The 20,577-nt window shown below is 37.3% G+C and overlaps 2 protein-coding genes across 2 annotated transcripts; both read right to left on the bottom strand.

The window, feature by feature from the left end:
- Nucleotides 1-4,303: 4,303 nt before the first annotated feature.
- Nucleotides 4,304-5,726, bottom strand: LOC114163457 (uncharacterized). The gene is made up of 4 exons (XM_028047768.2): nucleotides 5,499-5,726; nucleotides 5,109-5,338; nucleotides 4,680-4,764; nucleotides 4,304-4,525 (listed from the first exon to the last, which is right to left on the bottom strand). The coding sequence occupies exons 1-4, from the start codon at nucleotides 5,724-5,726 to the stop codon at nucleotides 4,304-4,306; spliced, it is 765 nt and encodes a 254-aa protein (XP_027903569.2).
- Nucleotides 5,727-6,830: 1,104 nt separating this feature from the next.
- On the bottom strand, nucleotides 6,831-8,650 carry LOC146883560 (uncharacterized). Its single transcript, XM_085666613.1, has 3 exons — nucleotides 7,853-8,650; nucleotides 7,085-7,654; nucleotides 6,831-7,001 (listed from the first exon to the last, which is right to left on the bottom strand). The coding sequence occupies exons 1-3, from the start codon at nucleotides 8,648-8,650 to the stop codon at nucleotides 6,831-6,833; spliced, it is 1,539 nt and encodes a 512-aa protein (XP_085522739.1).
- Nucleotides 8,651-20,577: the final 11,927 nt, after the last annotated feature.

Genomic DNA, 20,577 nt, shown 5'->3' with positions numbered 1-20,577 from the left:
GAGTTTTAATTGGTATTTGGTAATGTAACGCCCCATTTAATAATTAAACTCAATTAAATGAAACGTCACACAATATAATATAAGGAGAGCGAAGATTTAGAGTATAACATCACTCCATATAATTATCCAAAATACTCAGAGGAAAAACAAGGCACACCAAGATGCCAATACTGAATTAAGTACAAGAATTGACAATAAATGATTAATACTCAAAACAAGGTGATACATGGGCCACGACCCTAAATAAGACTCGGAGAAACGGAGACCATCCCACAAAGCTAAGCAGCGGAATCATCATTTCCTTGTCGACCACGAGTACCTCTCGCTTCTGCTCACATCAATAGATTGATGATCATCGCAAAAGAGAAGAACCACACACATAGCAATCAAACAAGCAAAAAGGGTAAGCTAGAACAGAAAACAATTTATCATACAATTACACACATCTCCATAATAAAAAATGCAAATATCACCCAATCATGTTATGACTTGCACACAATACACAAAGACTTGAGACAAGACTCATCCAGATAAATATAATTAGTCGGATTCAGTAGATGCTTGCACTTGTGGTGGACTTCCCTGCTCTACCGAGCTATATGTTACAATGTTTCATCCTCTACCCACAAGGTTAGCCCTTAATGAGTTTCAGGCCTCCTGCTACTCTCACCACTTGAATCAGTACACTCTATGTGAGACAAACTGACTTTTTAGAGTGTTAGGATACAACCTTACCTTGAATCCTTACTAAATTATATAGATGAGGCACCACCATGAACTCCCACTAACAAGGGTCACAAAATTACGTCCCGACCAACTGAGGCACCACCATGAGGTCTAACCCAGAGACTCATGGAATTACGTCCTAACCATATACAAATCATGTTTCGCCATCCAAAATAGGTATTCATCATGCATACCAATCTCATGCCAAACTTTATGACCAACCTTCATTCATATCCCATATCAAATTCATATTGTAACACCCTAGATGGATATTACTAGATAAAGCATATATCATAAATTTTCTTTTGGAATTAAGACATTATATAAAGTTCCCAAGCGCGGGAAAATTTAAAACTTATCTCGCTGTAGTTCAATCACACTACTCCATCTTTATGACATGTTCATAATAGAGAAAAAATATCATAAAATTTATTACAAAATGCATGAAAATAAAACATAGAGAAAAATCCCCCATCATCTGCCCCGCTCTGTCACTATGCATCGGCGTTCTCACCTGGATTCACATCTACTCCCACGTGACAAGTCACATGATCATCGCCAAACACAAACACACAAACAGAAAGGGTGAGCTGAGAAAGAAAAATAATACAAACAATAAAATAATAAACATTAAGCCTCACCCAATCTATTTTAGTCAATTTTTAGTTTATTGATTTCTTTATAACATTACACCCCAATCTCATAACCTATATGAGAAAGATCCATTCACAACCTTGGTCCTTAGGGATTATCATGCTTCCACGAACCTACCCGTTCGTGGTCCAACTCTACGGACCTCCCCGCCCGTAGTCCAACTCTACGAACCTGCCCGCTCATAGTCCAACATGCATGAACACCTACTATGAACCTCCCCGCTCATAGTAGCCTCAAGTGTGAGCACGGAACATACGAACCTCCCCACTCGTATCCCAACACAAGAGTACAACAGATATGGACCTCCCCGCCCGCATCAATCACGCATCTCAAATCTTCGTTACGAACCTCCCCGCTCGTAACTAATCCAGCATGTTCCTGACCAAGCCATCAAGCCCATCCATGCAAATCCATTTACAACGGACCCCTACCCCTACACTATTGCCTGACACTGCCTAAGCGCCGCCAGACAAAAATTGGGTTGCAACTGCTTAGCCCACAATACCGTAATCACCTAATATTATTGTATTATCTTAAAATAATATAATAATTCAAAATTTTATATTATATTGTCTATATTTAAATACCCCATTAAAGTAAAAATGCATGTAATAATTAAATTTATAATCGCAACCACTAAAATAATAAATTAACCTTTTAACCTTTATATTCATATAATATTTTATCAACATTATACAATTATAAAATAATATATAAAAACAACATTTACTGCACCTTGGAAGAAGAATCCATTACCCGTAAACCAAAACTTAAGACACCCAAAAATATTCTTACTCCACTAGATCATCCAACTTTTAACTCTTGTACGATATATTTAACTTTATACAAATTATATTACACGTAAACTTTAATATAACTTTAATTTTGTTTTACTTATCCAATCTAACTATATTACTGTCAGGATTCCAAAAATTACTCACCACTGATTTCATAATAATTAAAGGACTCAAACACCTTAAATATCAAAATAACCAAAGAAAATAATTAACTAACATTAACACTTTGAAAGCATTTTTTTCTACTATCTCATATGAAAATAATGCAGTGGAAACAAAGCAAGGAACTTCCTTTTCAAGCTGCAACTCATCTAAGCAAAATCAATTCTTCCAATGGTCATAAAATAAAAATAATAATTTAGTACCATGCAGTAAACCAAACAACAACCAAAATAGAACTATTCTATAATCTATTTTATCCACACAGAAAACTACTCTCCTACACTCAATCATTTACCACTCAATCATATTATTCTTCTAATAATAATACTTATAATATACCGTTTTTAATCAAAGTGAACCATGACTTCCATTTTGAAATCACGTAATCCATCCATCATGTAAACAATAGGTACCATTGTATATGCATTGTAAAAGGTATAAACCACACACATATCAAGGACAATATAATACTACTTTAATGCAACTCAAACATTAATGGGACCCGCGACTAGAATAAAAGAAAGAACTTGGATTCATGGCCACAAAAGGAACCCACACTTACTGACAATTTCAATGACAAAATTCGTAGACCCCAATTTGGTGTACTAAAGTGTTTTTGCTTGGTTACTTTATTTGAAACCAAAAGGCTTGCAAGTCATAAGTCACCACACGTAAAATTGGAGAGAGTACCAAGGGTTAGGTGAAAATGTCCCATCAAAATAACCATTGTCTTAAACCTACTAAAGAAAAGAATCTACTTATTTAATTCTAGCCTTGCAATGCCACCAACAAAAATTTAAGAACATACAAAATGAAATAGTTAAGAACATACAAAATGAAATAGTTCACAGATACTTCTTTTTTAACACCGCCTCAGTTTATGCGGAAAGAACCAGGCTGCCCCACTAATTCAACCCAATCCCCCAATTGCACATAAAGACCCCAATCATGCTTTCAGATTTCATTCGTGTACAGTTTAATCACGCGAACTCGATAACACACAGTTATACGTGAACCTCATGATTTTCACATCAAAAACGAAAGAAAAAAAAGGCTCATGCATTCAACATACAACCAAAACATGCATTATTCACTCATTAATCAATTAGGTGCAGCTCCCCTTACCTGATGTTTTAGCTTCAAACAATTCCAAATGAATTCTTCCTTGTTTCCCAAAGCTCCCCTCCTTGCCTCCACTCTAATTCCATCTCTAGATTGCAATTTCTCCGAACTCACTTGCCACACACTATGACTCTTTGTTTTCTCACTCACTCCTCTCCCTCTCACCAATTCAGCCCAAAATAAATAAAAAAATTATAAAAAACGAAATTAATTTAAATTTAAAGTTTAATAGGCATTACTACACCTAAACTACTACCTTTCTGATTTCCAGATTCACTCTAGCCAAGATTCGAACCCACATCCTTCCTACCTATCAAACACATGCATACCAACAAACTATCACATGATTCATGTTAATTCACACATACATACAAGCTTAAACCATGCTTTCGCACTCATAATATATTGGTAAAATAAAACACAATTAAAATATCACACTAATGGCACATCAAGACTCAAACCCAAGTCCTCTCAATAGAACTAAGTACTCTCAACCACTTGAGCTAGAACTATTTCTTATATAAGACTTGTCAAGAAATTCTCTTAGGTTATTCTCAACCCACAATTACTTGTACTTTATTAGTTATTATTTATATGAATTTACTAGGTCTTACACATACCAAACTCATCATATTCAATCCATGAACCAATCCCATGCATGCACATTATTCACTTCATGCCTTTAACATATTAATTCATCCAAACATGTGGCAAACATACCAAGACAAAGGAGAAAACAGAACATGGTTCATTCTCGCCCAACTTCTCGCTCAGGCAGAAGAGTCTCGCTCAGGCGAGAGTGTTCTCTCGCTCAGGCAAGCTCCCTTTGCCTAAGCGAGAACTCAAAGAGGGAACAGTGGTGCTGTCACGTTCTCTCGCTTAGGCGATACCTCCTCGCCTGAGCGATATGGCCTCTCGCTCAAGACTGGAGCATGTCGGCTGAGCGACAGCTCGCCCAACACCAGAGAGGGTTTCCTGATACTCTCGCTTAGGCGAGCACCACTCGCTTGGGCGAGATTATCCGATTTTCTCCATTGTTCGCGCAAGTCAACATACAAGTTTGTCTAAAACAATTTCACAATAGATATTCATCTCATTCCAAACATCATTCAATCATCAAAAGCACGAAATAAAGCGGCAAGACCAATAATATGTAATGAAAACACAAAAATAGTAAGAGTTCTAGCTTCCCTTACCTGGAAAGAGCTAACAAACTACTTCGACACCTAAGCCCATAACCACAACAGCTCCAAGAGTAGATTTAAGAGTTGGAGACAGTGGCACAAAAGGAAGATTGGATTTACTACAGTGAGCCCCAACATAAACCACGAAAATAACTTAGAAAGGGGTTATGGTTCAAGAACTAACTTACGTTGAGGGAGAACGGAGTTTAACTAGCTTGAACGGGATAAAGGGATAAACCCTAGCAGAGGTTCTGTGGAGAAAATGAGAGAGTGTGTGAGTACAAATTTTGGCAAGTGAGCTGAAAATGAGAGGGGTTAGGTTGCTTTAGGGGCCTTAGCACCCTATAGGCCAGCCCTTAGGCCCAACAGATTTAATGCCAGCCCTTAAACATTAGGGCATAAATAATTGGGCCTTACATTCTCCTCAACAAGAAAATTTTCGACCTCGAAAATAAAGACTTACTAGGGAAACAAATATGGACACGACATCCTCATGTCTTCCTCCAACTCCCAAGTAGAGTCACATATCCTCCGATCCCATATAACTTTGACAAGATTGACTGGTTTTCCCCGAAGTTCCTCAATTCTGCTATCTTCTAAAGTCATTGGTGGTACCTTCATAGTGAGATCCTCCCTGATCTGCACATCCTTGGCCTCCAACACATGAGACAGATCAAACACATATTTCCTCAACTATGACACATGGAACACCGAATGAAGGTTTGCCAACTAAGGAGGCGATGCAATCTCATAAGCCACCACCAATCCTTTTCGATATCTTATAAGGGCCAAGGAACTTAGGAGAAAGCTTCCTTGAGCGGAGAGCCCTTCCCACACTAGTGATCTGGGTCACCCTCAGGAACACGTGATCTTCAGTCACGAATTCCAAGGGCCTCGTCCTGCGGTCTGCATAAGCCTTTTGCCTACTTTGAGAGGCCTGCATCCTATCTCTCATCATTCTCACTTTCTCAGTGGTGGTCTGCTCCAATAACTCTGGCCCAACCAATACTGCTTCCCCATCTTGATACCAATAAAGAGGGGTCCTACACTTCCTTTCGTATAGAGCCTCATACTGTGTCATGCCGATACTCGCATGGAAACTGTTGTTGTAAGTGAACTCTATAAAGGGCAAAACATCATCCCAAGCACCTAGATGATCCAGTACGCAGGTCCTCAACAAGTCCTCAAGCGACTGAATCGTTCTCTCGGATTGACCATCGGTCTAGGGATGATAGGTTGAACTCATAGTCAACTTGCATCCCAAAGGACTCTACAAAGTCTGCCAAAATTGTGAAGTGAACCGCGGATCCCTGTCAGAGACTATACTTGACGGCACTCTATGCAACCTCACGATTTCCTTAATGTACAACTAAGCCAACTGGGCCATAGACATCCTCAAGTTCATCGCCAAGAAATGAGCACTCTTGGTCAGTCGATCCACTATAACCTAGATGGTGTCATGCCCCCTAAAAGTCCTTGGCAAATGGGTCACAAAATCCATAGAGATGTTATCCCACTTCCACACTGGTATTTCCAAAGGTTGTAGAATTCCACCGAGTCTTTGATGCTCCACCTTCGCCTTCTGACATGTCAAACAGGCTGATACAAACTGTGCAACATCCTTCTTCATACCCTGCCACCAGAAGGTCTCCTTGAGATCCTGATACATCTTAGTCATGCCAGGATGCAAACTAAGACGACTCTTGTGCCCTTCCTCAAGGATCAACCGTTTTACCTCAACATCATCCGGCACACACACCTTGCCCTGAAACCTCAATATGCCATCATTACCCATGGCAAAATCCTTTGTCTCATCTGACCCAAGCTGCTCTCTAACTTTTTTCAAACTGGCACCCAACAATTGTCTTTCTCTGACCGAGTCCAGGAAGTCACTAGATATAGTTAGGTTACTACATCTAATGGATTCAGATTCCAACTCCATTTGCAGCTTCATATCCCTGAATTTCTCTAGCAGTTCCACCTCCTTGATCATAAGGTGTGCAGTATGTACAATCTTCCTACTCAAGGCATCCGTTACCACATTTGCCTTTCCCGGATGATAAAGTAGCTCAAAATCATAGTCCTTCAAGAATTCCATCCACCTTTTCTGTCTCATGTTCAACTCCTTCTAATCAAATAAATATTTGAGGCTTTTATGATCACTGAACACACGAAACTGAGCATCTTAGAGATAGTTCCTCCAAATCTTCAAGGCAAACACAATAGCCACTAACTCCAGGTCATGAGTGGGGTAGTTTCTCTCATGCACCTTAAGTTGTCTTGAAGCATAAGCCACCACCTTCTTCTCTTGCATTAACACACAGTCCAACCCTAGGTGAGAGGCATCACAATAAACCTTAAAAGGTTTAACAACGTCAGGGATCACAAGTATCATAGCACTCGTCAACCTCCACTTAAGCTCTTGGAAACTTTCCTCACATTTATCCTCCAGGCGAAAGGTTGGTCCTTCCGGGTAAGTTGTGTCAAAAGCGCCACTATCTTGGAGAATCCTTCTATGAATCTCCTGTAGTAGCCAGCTACACCCACGAAGCTCTTGATCTTTGTGATCGACTTGGGACTCTCCCACTTAACCACTGCCTCAACCTTTTCCGGGTCCACTGCAATGCCCTGTGTAGATATCACATGGCCCAAAAACTGCACCTTATCCATCAAGAACTCGCACTTGGACAGTTTCGCATACAACTGCTTCTCCCTCAAAATACCAAGTACCAACCTCAGGTATTCTGCATGTTCCTCCTGAGTTCTGGAGTAGACAAGTAGATTGTCTATGAAGACTACGACAAACTTGTCTAAGAATGGCCTGAAGATCCTGTTCATGTAGTCAATGAACATAGCCGAAGCATTGGTCACACCGAAAGGCATAACCAAGTACTCGTAGTGCCCATATCGAGACCCGAAGGCCGTCTTCTGCACATCATCCGCCTTCACTAAAATCTGATGGTATCCTGACCGCAAATCTATCTTCGAGAACATCGACGATCCGTGCAACTAATCCATCAAGTCATCAATTCTCGGAAGGGGATACTTGTTCTTGATGGTCATCTTGTTTAACTGTCTGTAGTCCACACACAGACGCAAACTTCCATCCTTCTTCTTCACCAACAACACTAGTGCTCCCCAAGGCGAAGTACTAGGTCTTATGAATTGTTTCCCCAGTAATTCCTCAATCTGACTCTTTAGCTCTACCAGTTCTGTCGGGGCCATACGATATGGAGCCATCGACACTAGACCGATTCCAGGCACCAGGTCAATTGAGAACTCCACCTCCCTACTCGGAGGCAACCTTGACACTTCCTCTTGGAATACATCTTCAAATTCATGCACAACTGGTATCACTGACGTTATTTCTTCCTTCTCCACCTTTAGGTGCGTGAAGATGATGAAACATTGAGCGCCTTCCTGCATTTCCTTCATAACCCCTTGAGAAGATACCAACTCAGGCTCTTCTGAGTCGGGAAACAACAACCTCTTCTCTCGGCAATCTATAAGAATGCGATTGGCAGATAGCCAATCCATACCCAAGATCACCTCCAACTCTTGTAGAGGCAGGCATATCAGATTCACCCTGTATCTGCGCCCTTCCACCTCCACTGGACATCTAATGCACAAGGAAGACATCCTGACCAAACCCGATGTCGGAGTAGATACCACAAGTTCACACTGTAGCTTACACACTGGCAGATCCAAAAGTTTCACACATGCATCTGACACAAAGGAGTGTGTCACTCCAGAATCATATAGCACACAAAATTTCACCCCAACAATCATACAATACCCCATAACAAGGTTATCAGAGCCTGTAACCTCTACTCTTGTCATCGCATAAACTCTGCCCGTCGCTTGGGGCTTGTTGCCTCTGTTCCTCTGCTGGTTCTGCGCAGGAGTCTGAACTGGAGGTCGTACCACTACCCTAGCAAGGGAAGGACAATCTTTACCAAAGTGGCCATCCTTGCCATAATTGTTGCATCTGCGGTAACCCTCCATATGTGGACATACTCTCCTCAGGTGAGGGCCTCCACACTGAAAGCACTGCACTCGACCTTGCTATGTGGGGAAGTTCCAGGACCCTTGAGACTAGTGATGAGGTCTGTCATAAGGCTTCCTCCTCTCCTCATGTCTCGGCTTGGACCCCGATGGTTCACCAATCCTCTGATGTTGTGGCAGGCACTGACGTTCTACCTCATTCTTCATTTTCTCCATCACTCTGGCCTTCTCCACCAGGGCAGCAAGATCCTTGATGGATAATGGGGCCACCATCAAACTAATAACACCGTAGAGACCATTCTCAAACTTGCAGCATCTCCACTATTTGTCGAGTGGTAACGTGTAGAAGCGGTTAAGGTGCTTGAACTTCTCAGCATATTCAGTCACTAATTTCCCTCCCTAGGTCAACTGGAGGAATTCCATCTCCTTCGCGTACCTCACACTGTCGGAAAAGTATTCAGATAGAAACTTTCCCCTGAAGGCCTCCCACGTGACTGGTTCTTCTCTTTCCTCCATGATGGACTTCATGCTGATCCACCAATGTTCCGCCTCTCCTGTAAGCATATATACTACAAAGGCTAGTCTGTTCTCCGCAGGGCACATTTTTGCATAAAAAATACGCTCTAAATCCTTTAGCCATTGATCTATGGTAGTCTTGCCATTAAATTTCACCGGGTGATGCTTCAGAAAGTCCTTTAGACTTCATTCCCTGACTACAGGTCGTGTCTCAGAACCAAAGATGGATACAACTATCCTGTTCTCTTCCAGCTGACGGAGGGCTTCCATATCCGCAGCTACCCTAGCAGCCTCCATCTACTGCATCACCAGCTATTGCTGCTCAAGCGACGTTGCCTATCGCTGCATTGATGCCTCGTGTTGCTACATCATAGCAGTGTCTGTTGTGTCATAACATCCATCATCGATTCTATTGTCCTAGCGATATCTAGTATATCGCCTTAAGAGGATTGAGAGGTCCTACGAGGAGGTGCCATAATTCACTAGCACACACGAAAACCAAAAGTTAGACTAGATAAGACACAAACTTAACTAAGAGCACACAAAATGACATAGAGAAAGCTAAGCGGACATCCAAGTCCACAAACTCTAAGGATTGACCGCTCTGATACCATAAATGTAACGCTCCATTTAATAATTAAACTCAATTAAATGAAACGTCACACAATATAATATAAGGAGCGAAGATTCAGAGTATAACGTCACTCCATATAATTATCCAAAATACTCAGAGGAAAAATAAGGCACACCAAGATGCCAATACTGAATTAAGTACAAGAATTTACAATAAATGATTAATACTCAAAATAAGGTGATACATGGGCCACGACCCTAAATAAGACTCGGAGAAACGAAGACCATCCCACGAAGCTCAGCAGCGGAATCATCATTTCCCTATCGACCACGAGTACCTCTCGCTTCAGCTCACATCAATAAATTGATGATCATCGCAAAAGAGAAGAACCACACACATAGCAATCAAATAAGCAAAAAGGGTAAGCTAGAGCAGAAAATAATTTATCATACAGTTACGTACATATCCATAATAAAAAAATGTAAATATCACCTAATCATGTTATGACTTGCACACAATACACAAAGACTCGAGACACGACTCATCCGGATACATATAATTAGTCGGATTCAGCGGATGCTTGCACTTGTGGTGGACTTCTTGGTCTACTGAGCTGCTCTATCGAGGTATATGTTACAATATTTCATCGCCTACCCACAAGGTTAGTCCTTAATGAGTTTCAGGCCTCCTGCTACTCTCACCACTAGAGTCAGTACACTCTATGTGAGACAAACTAACTCTTTAGAGTGTCAAGATGCAACCTTACCTTGAATCCTTACTAAATTATATAGATCGGGCACCACCATGAACTCCTAATAACATGGGTCATGGAATTACGTCCCGACCAACTGAGGCACCACCATGAGGTCTCACCTAGAGACTCATGGAATTACGTCCTAACCACATACAAATCATGTTTCGCCATCCAAAATAGGTATTCATCATGCATACCAATCTCATGCCAAACTTTATGACCAACCTTCATTCATATCCCATATCAAATTCATACCAAACTGTGTGTGGGTGTGTGTGTGCGTGTGTGTGCGTGCGTGTGTGTGGAATAATTTATATTTAACTTCATATCTTTATGATTCCATCTGGCCAATTTATTTTAAATATTGGTTAAAGTTTTTATATATATACTTTTTTGTTATTCCATATGTATACGCATTTTATTTTAATTTTATATATAACTCAAAATTTTAATTATAAATTTTGACTATTATTATTATGATTAGTGTTAATAAATATTTATTATTATTATTATTATTATTTAAATTATTATTATTATTTATTTAAGACCCACTTATTTTTTTTCTACTCTAAAAGTTTAAGGGCCTAGCCTCATCTGGTGGACCTAAGGGCCAGCCCTTAGGGTTCCCTCAAAGACTCACTTCCAGCCTCTTGGTTTTTCATTCTAAAATCACTTGCAAAAATAGCTCACTCCCCTTTTCTCTTTTCTCTAATAGAGAGCTCTGCTAGGGTTTGATCAAGGCTCTTCTCCGAGGTACCTAAGCTTCGTTTACTCGATGTAAGTTAATCACCAACTGGTACTTTCACTTCCCTGTCTCTATTGTCATAGTTCCGACTAGGGTTATCTTAGTAACCTCATTATTGGTTCTGGTGTCAGTATTTTCAGCTCAAAAATCAGCTCCTAGAGCGGTAGTAATCCTCCATTTTGTGTGCTTGTGCCTTCTGCTAGCATCTTTCTAGGTAAGGGAAACTAGGTTTTCGTGTTTTCTTCATATCCGCCCGTTTTAGCTTTTTTTCGTGTTTAAGATTTTGGGGTGTTGTTGTGATTGTCTGGAATATTGATAAATGTCAATTGAGTCTCGAATGCTTGGATGTTGCACGCGTGAACAGTGGTGAGTGTAACATCCCTAAGGGAAATTACTTAATTTAAATAAATAAATAATAGGTGAAAATCAAAAGTCGTAATATTATCATTCCCAAATGCGGGAAAATTTAAAATTGTTATTCAAACGCCAAAAACTATGTAATAGCAGTAATAAAATTATTACAATTCCCAAAATACATTACAATAATAAAAGAAAACATAGTAAAATCTCCAGATCATAATGTCCCAACTAGCCCTCTCTTTGTCGTCTATGCATCCAAAACATCACCTGTAGTATCATCAGCTCCCGTGTAACAAATCACACGATCATCGCCAATCAGAAACAGAAAGGGTGAGCTTATAAAATGAAAATAACATATAAGGTAACCGAATATAAGCAAGACACCCATCTTATTCATCCTAGTTAGTTATTGGCCAAGACCTTATCCCAAGGATTTTCAACCTTCACAACACACAAATAGTTTGCCTCAGATTCAGGGTTTATGATGCTCACACAAACCTGCCGGCTCGTGGTCCTGCCTCTACGAACCTCCCCGCTGTAGTCTTACTCTACAAACCTCCTTGCTTGTAGTCCTGCTCTATGGACTTGCTTGCCCGTAATCCAACACATGTGATCAACCAGCTATACCTCTCCGCACGCAGCATCTCTCAAGTGTGAGCACGGATACGAACCTACCTCGCTCGTATCCTCACACGAGAGTAACTAGATATGAACCTCCCCGCTCATACCATCACGCGTTCACCACCATCCATGAACCTACCTGCTTATGGCACAACATCTTCTGATCCAAGTATAGCATCATTGCTTAAAACGCAACACACACAAGTCACAATCTGCAGCATTACCGCTTGGCACAACCTAAGCGCCACTAGGCGAAACCTGCACAGATCGCCTAGCGGTACAAGCCCCATCGTCAGGCGTCAGGCCCACGAACATAACCCCTATTTCACCGCTATCGCCTGGCATGTCACCTCTTGCCGCCAAGTGCTAGCCTCTCGCAGTCCCACTGTTGCAAGTCTATCGCCTGGCAGGTCACACCTTGCCGCCACCTTGTTGCCAAGCGCCATAAACTGCAGGAACCTCCCTACTGCTCCTATCGCTTGGCGCACACACCCAAGCCGCCAAACGCCATACCAGTAGCGTATTTCTGCTGGTTTTGGTGCCCCGATTAGGTTACTCCTTAATCTAAAAACTCTATCAAAGACATCACCACACTCTCAATTATCAGGACTTCATTCCTAATCACCCGGCATACCTCAATCCGTTCAATTTGCTATAACTCATATTTATATGTTCCTGGATTCTAGGTATGTGATAAATCAAGTTCTCTAATCTTAACAAATGGCTCAATCAGTCCTAAGAAAAGAGTTATTAACCTAATGTCGTAAAATCAAGCAATCTACTTCCTTTATACTATAATTCATACAATCCTTAGTATCCAATTCTCTCCTCATTAATTTAATATTGATTCTTTAACTCACCAAGGCTTGACAATCCCACATTCCAAAAGCACCAATCCTAAAGAAAACTAATCTTTCCAATACGTAAAAATTGTTGGTAGGATTAACATTCCCCTTCCTTTTCTATATCCTTCTTTCACCACTCATAGATATAAAACACATCATCACTCCTCTTCCTTAGTCTCATTCTGTAATGTCATACTCATATTATCCCTTCCCATTTCATCACCTAATTTCATTTTAACATCCACGTACATGGTTTTCTCCTCTCATTGCCCAAATCACTTCAGCTTGCCAAACTGCACCTACTCTCGTCGTCGCCTGGCGGCAACCAGCGTACCGCCAGGCGATATATCAGCTCCTGGTAGAAACCTCTCTTTTCCATGCACCCGCGAGTGGCTCCTTCCCTTTCCTGAATTCATTCACTCTCTATCATGCTGAAAATACCCCAATCCACCTATGATTAATTGAACATCCTGCCTAATTCGATTATTTCCATTCGCTTATCTTAATCCTTTGGAATCAAATTACACACATTTCCTCCCACAATGCTAATCTGTTCTCACGATTTGTCACTCACCATTTTCCCAAGGAGTCAACATAGGCAGACATATTATTATTATCATGACAGGAATTGTAACATCCCTGGCTACCCCTCCTCGGGCCCCAGAGGCTGTCAGGTTACTATAGCCCAATGCACCACAACCCATCACCCTTCTCCGTCCATTCATACTGGGTGGGTTGTTGCCAGTGGGAATCGAACTCCCAACCTGACCTTGAACACCTCTGGCTCACTAGCATCATGCAATTAGGGTTTTGGCTCGTGATCCATTCATTGCGCCTAAAATACACCCACATCGCAGCTAGGTTTCTACATCACCAGCCACTAGGGTTCTTGAGAGGGCTGCGCTCCGTGAGGGTTCTGCCTTCACGCCCAACCAAAATCCGCATCAATCCAACCCACACCTGCATTTCCATCCGCGCAAATAAGAGCGCCTTTCTCTTCAGTATCTTCAGTATCGTGAACCAACGTATCACGTGTAGCAACCCAACCTAGGGTTTTCGTTCACGTTTTCCATCCTTAGCCGTTAGGGTTCTGTTTAGGCAGCAACTATTCTTGCCGTTAGGATGTTGTTAGACGACCTTCACCTTCTTCTGTTTGCTTTCTCCTGGTTGCCTTTAATTCTATAAAAGGGCATACCATTTCTTTGTAACATAGCTTAGATGAATGATAAATCTGGTTGAGAACACTCCCACTTTCGTCTCTGCTCAAACCCTTCACCTTAGATGAGGATTTATCCTCCTAGGGTTTCCAAACCAGTGAGATTCGAGCGTTATTCACCGATTATAAACCTTCCGCTGCGTTTTCCAGTCATTTTCACCGAACAAATGACTGCCAGAGGCTGTCTCTGTCGAACAGAGTACATTTCTGCCGATCAACGGCGCCGATGGCCTCATCAAGTGGTATCAGAGCCTAAAAAGAAATTAAAAAGGAATGGGCCTAGGCGTTGGCCCAATGCTATAAGCCTTATTGGGGTCACATAATCACTTTTGTAGCTAGGCTTTTCTACCCTTTCATCTTCATGCCAAAAGAAAATTTGGCAAAAAGAAAGAAGTTAATTCGTTCTTAGCAAGGTTTAAACCCACAACCCCTCAATTACAAAGTCAATGCACAACCAATTCAACCAATTCATGTTTCGTGATAATTACTATAATTATAGGATTACATTATCACGACTCACATTCAATCATATCAGTAAAATAATACACATAATAAAATATCATACAATTGGCAAACATAGGACTCGAACCCAAGTCCTCTCACATAATCACGTACTCTCAACCAATTGAGCTAGTACTTTTTCCTGTCACAACACTCCGCATTAAATGCCTTAAAGGCTCATACTACTCGTATTTATTAAATAATTATTTAAATTTCTTGGGTCTTATAGTGAGCACTGGTTTTCTCGTCCAAGCGAGTGTGCCTCGCCTAGGCAAGACTAGCAAAAGCTCGCTCAGGTTTTCTACTCGAACTGTCGCTCAGGCGACAAGCCTTCATTTTGAGTGAGGAGTAATCTCGCTCAGGCGAGGAGGTCTCGCCTAAGCGAGAAATCGCAGAAGCCATTGTTCCATTGCTCGAGCTCTCGCCTAGGCGAGAAGGGCTCGCTTAAGCGAGAACTTCTAGCCTAAGCGAGACTGGGGCAGGTTTCGTGCTCTAGTTCTGATTGGTTCTCTGATGTGGTTGCTTGTCTGCCTGAAAGAGTGTTTTATTATAAAAGCATGAGGTATGATTGCCATGTATATTGTATGAGATTAAATGAGAATGAGATTTTACTCTGTTGAATATAGCTTCCATATACCTTAGTAAGGTGTTTTAATTCACTAAAATTGGTTCACATGTTGAGTGTCTTACCACGGATTGTTATTGTGTGCAAAGAGTATTGTGCAGGTCAACACTTAGTATATCAGTGGTCATCCGTTAATAGTTCGAGAGTCATGATGTCTACCACGTGGGAGTTATGGACCAATTATCCTGCATCAGATTTCATTATGTTGAATATATAACTTCCATATACCTTAGTAAGGTGTTTTAATTCACTGGAATTGGTTTACATGTTGAGTGCCTTACCACAAACTGTTATTGTGTGCAAAAAGTATTGTGTAGGTCAACACATAGTATATAAATGGTCATTTGTTAATAGTTTCAAAGTCATGATGTGTGTCATGTGGGAGTTATGGACCAATTATCTCGCACCAGATTTCATTATGTTGAATATATAGCTTTCATATACCTTAGTAAGGTGTTTTAATTCACTGAAATTGGTTTACATGTTGAGTGTCTTACCACAGACTGTTATTGTGTGCAAAAAGTATTGCGTAGGTCAATACTTAGTATATAAATGGTCATTTGTTAATAGTTTCAGAGTCATGATGTCTATCATGTGGGAATTATGGATCAATTATCCAACACAAGAATTCATCATGTGCTATATACCTTCCATATTCCTTAGTGAGGTGTTTTAATTCACTGAATCTGGTTTACATATTGAGTGGCTTACCATAGACAACGTAATGTTACTAGTTTACAAAGGGTATTCGTAAATCTTACTCATAAATGGTGACTTAGTGTTGGCGTTCGGAATTGGTGCCTCCGGAGCGGACCCACCGCTTTCCATGTCGCCAAATTGAATTTAAGTAAAAAAAGGGGCAAAATAGGATAATTAGGGAAATATGTGTGGCATTGTTGAAAGAAAAGAAACCCTAAATTTTTAGAGAAGAAAACGAAAGAAAGGCGTTGGCTTTCACAGGGAGGGATAAAACGTTTGGAAAGAAGAAGAACTTGTTGTTGGGGAATGCTCTAGAAGTGTTTTTTCCGTAACCGTCTTTCTTTCACACTTCATACTTTCTCTATTCGTCACTTTTTCCCTCCCTCTCTTACCACTTTCATTTTTGCAAATAAAAAATAAAAGGAAATTAGACATCTACGTCAGGGAGTACAATAGGAGTCAAAACGAGAGAGTTAAAATATCATTTTCCAAAACTAAAATATCTTAACACTTCAACTTCTAGTCATCCATCAATTAATGTCATGTTTTACATCAATCACATGTAAATCAACAAAATATTGTAAATGACTACAAAGATCACTCCATTAGTTTTAAGGAATTGATATTTAAAAAATACTACTTATTTATAGTTAAATGATTATTATTATTATAAAAATATACACAAAAGATTTAACTATTATATTATGTAATCCTAAACTTAAATTTTATTTTCATAATCAAATATAATTATAACACTTAATAAAATTATATAAACTAATTATTTATTTAAATATAATAATTATTTATGTTTTTCTTAACGCATAATTAAAAAAAAAAAGACACATGCGTACGCGTATACACGAGACAAGACGAAGTAGATTTATTATATGATTGCTATCGTAAAAATGTACTCAAAGTTCACAGATTTTACTTTTTTATATTATGTAATTATAAACTTAAATATTATATTTATAATCAAATATAATTATAACACTTGATAATATTATATAAATTATTTATTTTTCAAATATAATAATTATTTATTGTTTTTCTTAACACATAATTAAAAAAAATCAAAAGACTCGTATGCATGGGTCAAAATCTAGTTATTTAATAAAAAAAATGTTCAAAGACATTATTTGATGAGCATGTGACAACTCTTATAAGAATAAAATATTCTTAACAAAAATTAATTTTTATATTTTTAAAAGAAAGAGAAATTGAATATTAATGAGGGATAGTACCAAAATACCAATGTCCTTATTTAATCTATAACAATATATAAAGAGAATTTTCTCTTTTGTGTCCACATTTCAAAATTCCAATTTTATCTTTTAAAATGTAATTATTTATTAAATTTTTGAAAATTGACCTTTATTTTTACAAGTTTTTTATAAATTAGTCTATCTCTTCTTTTTCTCTTTTTTTCTATTTATCAACATATTATTCTCTCATCTTTTCTGATATATTCTATTTTATTTTTAATAAATATAATTTTATTTTATATATTAACTTAATAACATTATAATATCATCACTTACTGATATAATATCATGCATATATAAAATATGTACACACAGGTGCGATAGCATCTGTATTTACACTAATATATAATAATGAGGAAACAAAATGAGAATGACCGCAAAAATTGGGAGTGACGGAAGAAAACAATGGGGTGCAGAAAGAATCCCCAAGCAAAGAAGATAAAATCAACTTGCACTATTTGGACCAAAAAGAAATCCTCTTACCAATATGTGGATTTTGCTTCCTCCAGCTACTTCATTATTAATTGCACCTCTACACTGATAAAAAACTGAAACATCTTTTCTCACTATATTACATCATCACGGCTGATATCACCACCATTGCGGAGAAAGAATAGGAGAGAGACAACTCTAAAGAGAAAGAAAAGAAAAAACATGTTGAATAAACTCATTATGGAAAACTCTTTTTAAAATGCATTTAATGTGTTAGAAAGTGTGTCCTAAAAACTTATTATGAAAAATACATTCCGAAATGCATTACATACTTTGAAAAATTATTTTAAAAATTCTGTTATAAAAAACCTGTATCAAAATGTATTGTATTTTGAAAATTTCATTCCAGAAATCTCATTCGAAACTCTTATTCTAGAAATGTAGTTCTAGAAATCCCATTTTAGAAATTTCGGAAAGCTTGTTTTGAAAATTTTCTGAAATAAATAATTCAGAAAGCACTTTTACAACAACAAACATTCAATGATTTCGAATTCAATTTGTATCTTTATCAAATCTTTTACTTTCCTCCAACAACTCTCTTGAAAAACTATAAAGATTATCAAATTTGTTCAGTAACTATTTAATAAATTCCACGTACAATAATTTTGAACTCAATCACAATATACAACATAAAATTTAAATTCTTATTAGCATTATACACAGGACTTTTCTTAAGAGAGAGACCAAAAGTAATCTAAAGCCAAAATGAGAAAAGGTTTTAGTGGATGAATTTAGATACGAATGTTATGATTATATAAGTTTTGTTTTATTTATTTTTTCTTAAAATAGTAGGATTCTGATACATGTTATATTATTATTTACTGATAGACACCATGAATGTTAAAGAAGTGTGAGAAGAAAATTAAACATAAACCCTAATTCTGAGCCACATCCACATGCATTAACGCGTTGCTTGCTTTATACATTTTCAAAGTCTTCACAGTATAACCCACTCCCCAACAATGGCAAACACAAAATCTTGTCTTTCAATTATTTTGTTCTTTATTTTCCTTCTCTTTCTTGCCCACCACTCTCCATTTCTCCAAGGGACAACTCACATAACACACTCACTTTTTTAAAGAACAATTTATTATTATTATTATTATTATTATTATTATTATTATTTAATAAGAATAATAATTGTTATTATTTTATTGTGGTGTTCCTAAGGAGGAGGTATGTTCATCATCCATAATCAAATTCTCCTACCACCCTACTAGGTTTGTGACCTTGGATTATGCATACATAATCTTTTTGATTACTAAGATAGAGACAAACAACCTTTTTCTTCAAATCTTCATGTACAATGCCCCAAATAAAGAAAAAAAATGAAATAGCTAGGTATAATATATTTTAGCTAGGGATGGCAATGGGGCGGGGCGGACATGGGTTTCGCTATCCCATACTCATCCCCGTAAAAGAAATTCATCCTCATCCCCATACCCAAACCCAACAGGTATTAAACTTTTGACCCATCATCATCCCCACCGGGTAACGGGTATAATCTCGTACCCATACCCATACCCATTTTCTTACTACTTCAATATTAATTTTAATTAATTTTTATAAAATAATAAAATTTTTATGATAAAGGAAACATAATATTATCAAATATTCAATATTAGAATGATTTGTTTCTTCCATATCAAATACTTTAAAATAAATTATAATTGTTTACATTTTATATAATAATACCAAATAAAATTTCATGAGAACTAAAACAATTATTAAATTTGCAAATATTAATGAAACATAATTGATAAAATTTAAAAATATTTTTTTAAAAATATAAAAGAAAAACAAATATTCAAATTAAAATATATTTTAAATGTTTGTTTACTTCAATCTTTTAAATTCTAATAAATCTTTTTTTATACACTAATAAAAGTTATAATACATCATTTGATCAAAATGATACAAAGAACATAATTGATATTTTAAATGTTTGTTTACTTCAATCTTTTAAATTCTAATAAATATCTTTTTTATAAACTAATAAAAGTTATAATACATCATTTGATCAAAATGAAAAAAAGAACAAATAATAATCATAATAAAAGTTTAAAATAAATTATAATTGTTTACATTTTAGATTATAATACCAAATAAAGTTTCATGAGAACCAACACATTTATTAAATTTACAAACATTAATGAAACCTAGTTGATAATATTTAAAAATATTTTTTAAAAGTATAAGCGAAAAACAAATATTCAAATTAAAATATATTTTAAATGTTTGTTTACTTCAATCTTTTAAATTCTAATGAATATCTTTTTTATATACTAATAAAAGTTATAATACATCATTTGATCAAAATGATACAAAGAACAAATAATAATCATAATAAAAGTTTAAAATAAATTATAATTATTTACATTTTAGATTATAATACCAAATAAAATTTCATGAGAACCAACACATTTATTAAATTTGCAAACATTAATGAAACCTAGTTGATGAAATTTAAAAATACTTTTAAAAAAATATAAAAGGAAACAAATATTCAGATTAAAATATATTTTAAATATTTGTTTACTTCAATATTTTAAATTCTAATGAATCTCTTTTTTATACACTAATAAAAGTTATAATACATTACTTAATCAAAATGATACAAAGAACAAATAATAATCATAATAATAAAATTTTAACATAGATCTTGTATCTTTTGAACTTCAATTATGTTGGATGGTAATAAAAAAATATTAATG

The sequence above is a fragment of the Vigna unguiculata genome, chromosome 9, assembly GCF_037176805.1.
Source record: "Vigna unguiculata cultivar grain cowpea cultivar isolate G323 ecotype 2 chromosome 9, ASM3717680v1, whole genome shotgun sequence".
Taxonomy (NCBI): domain Eukaryota; kingdom Viridiplantae; phylum Streptophyta; class Magnoliopsida; order Fabales; family Fabaceae; genus Vigna; species Vigna unguiculata.
Note: the sequence above shows the minus strand (reverse complement) of the source record. Positions and strands in the feature narration are given on the sequence as shown.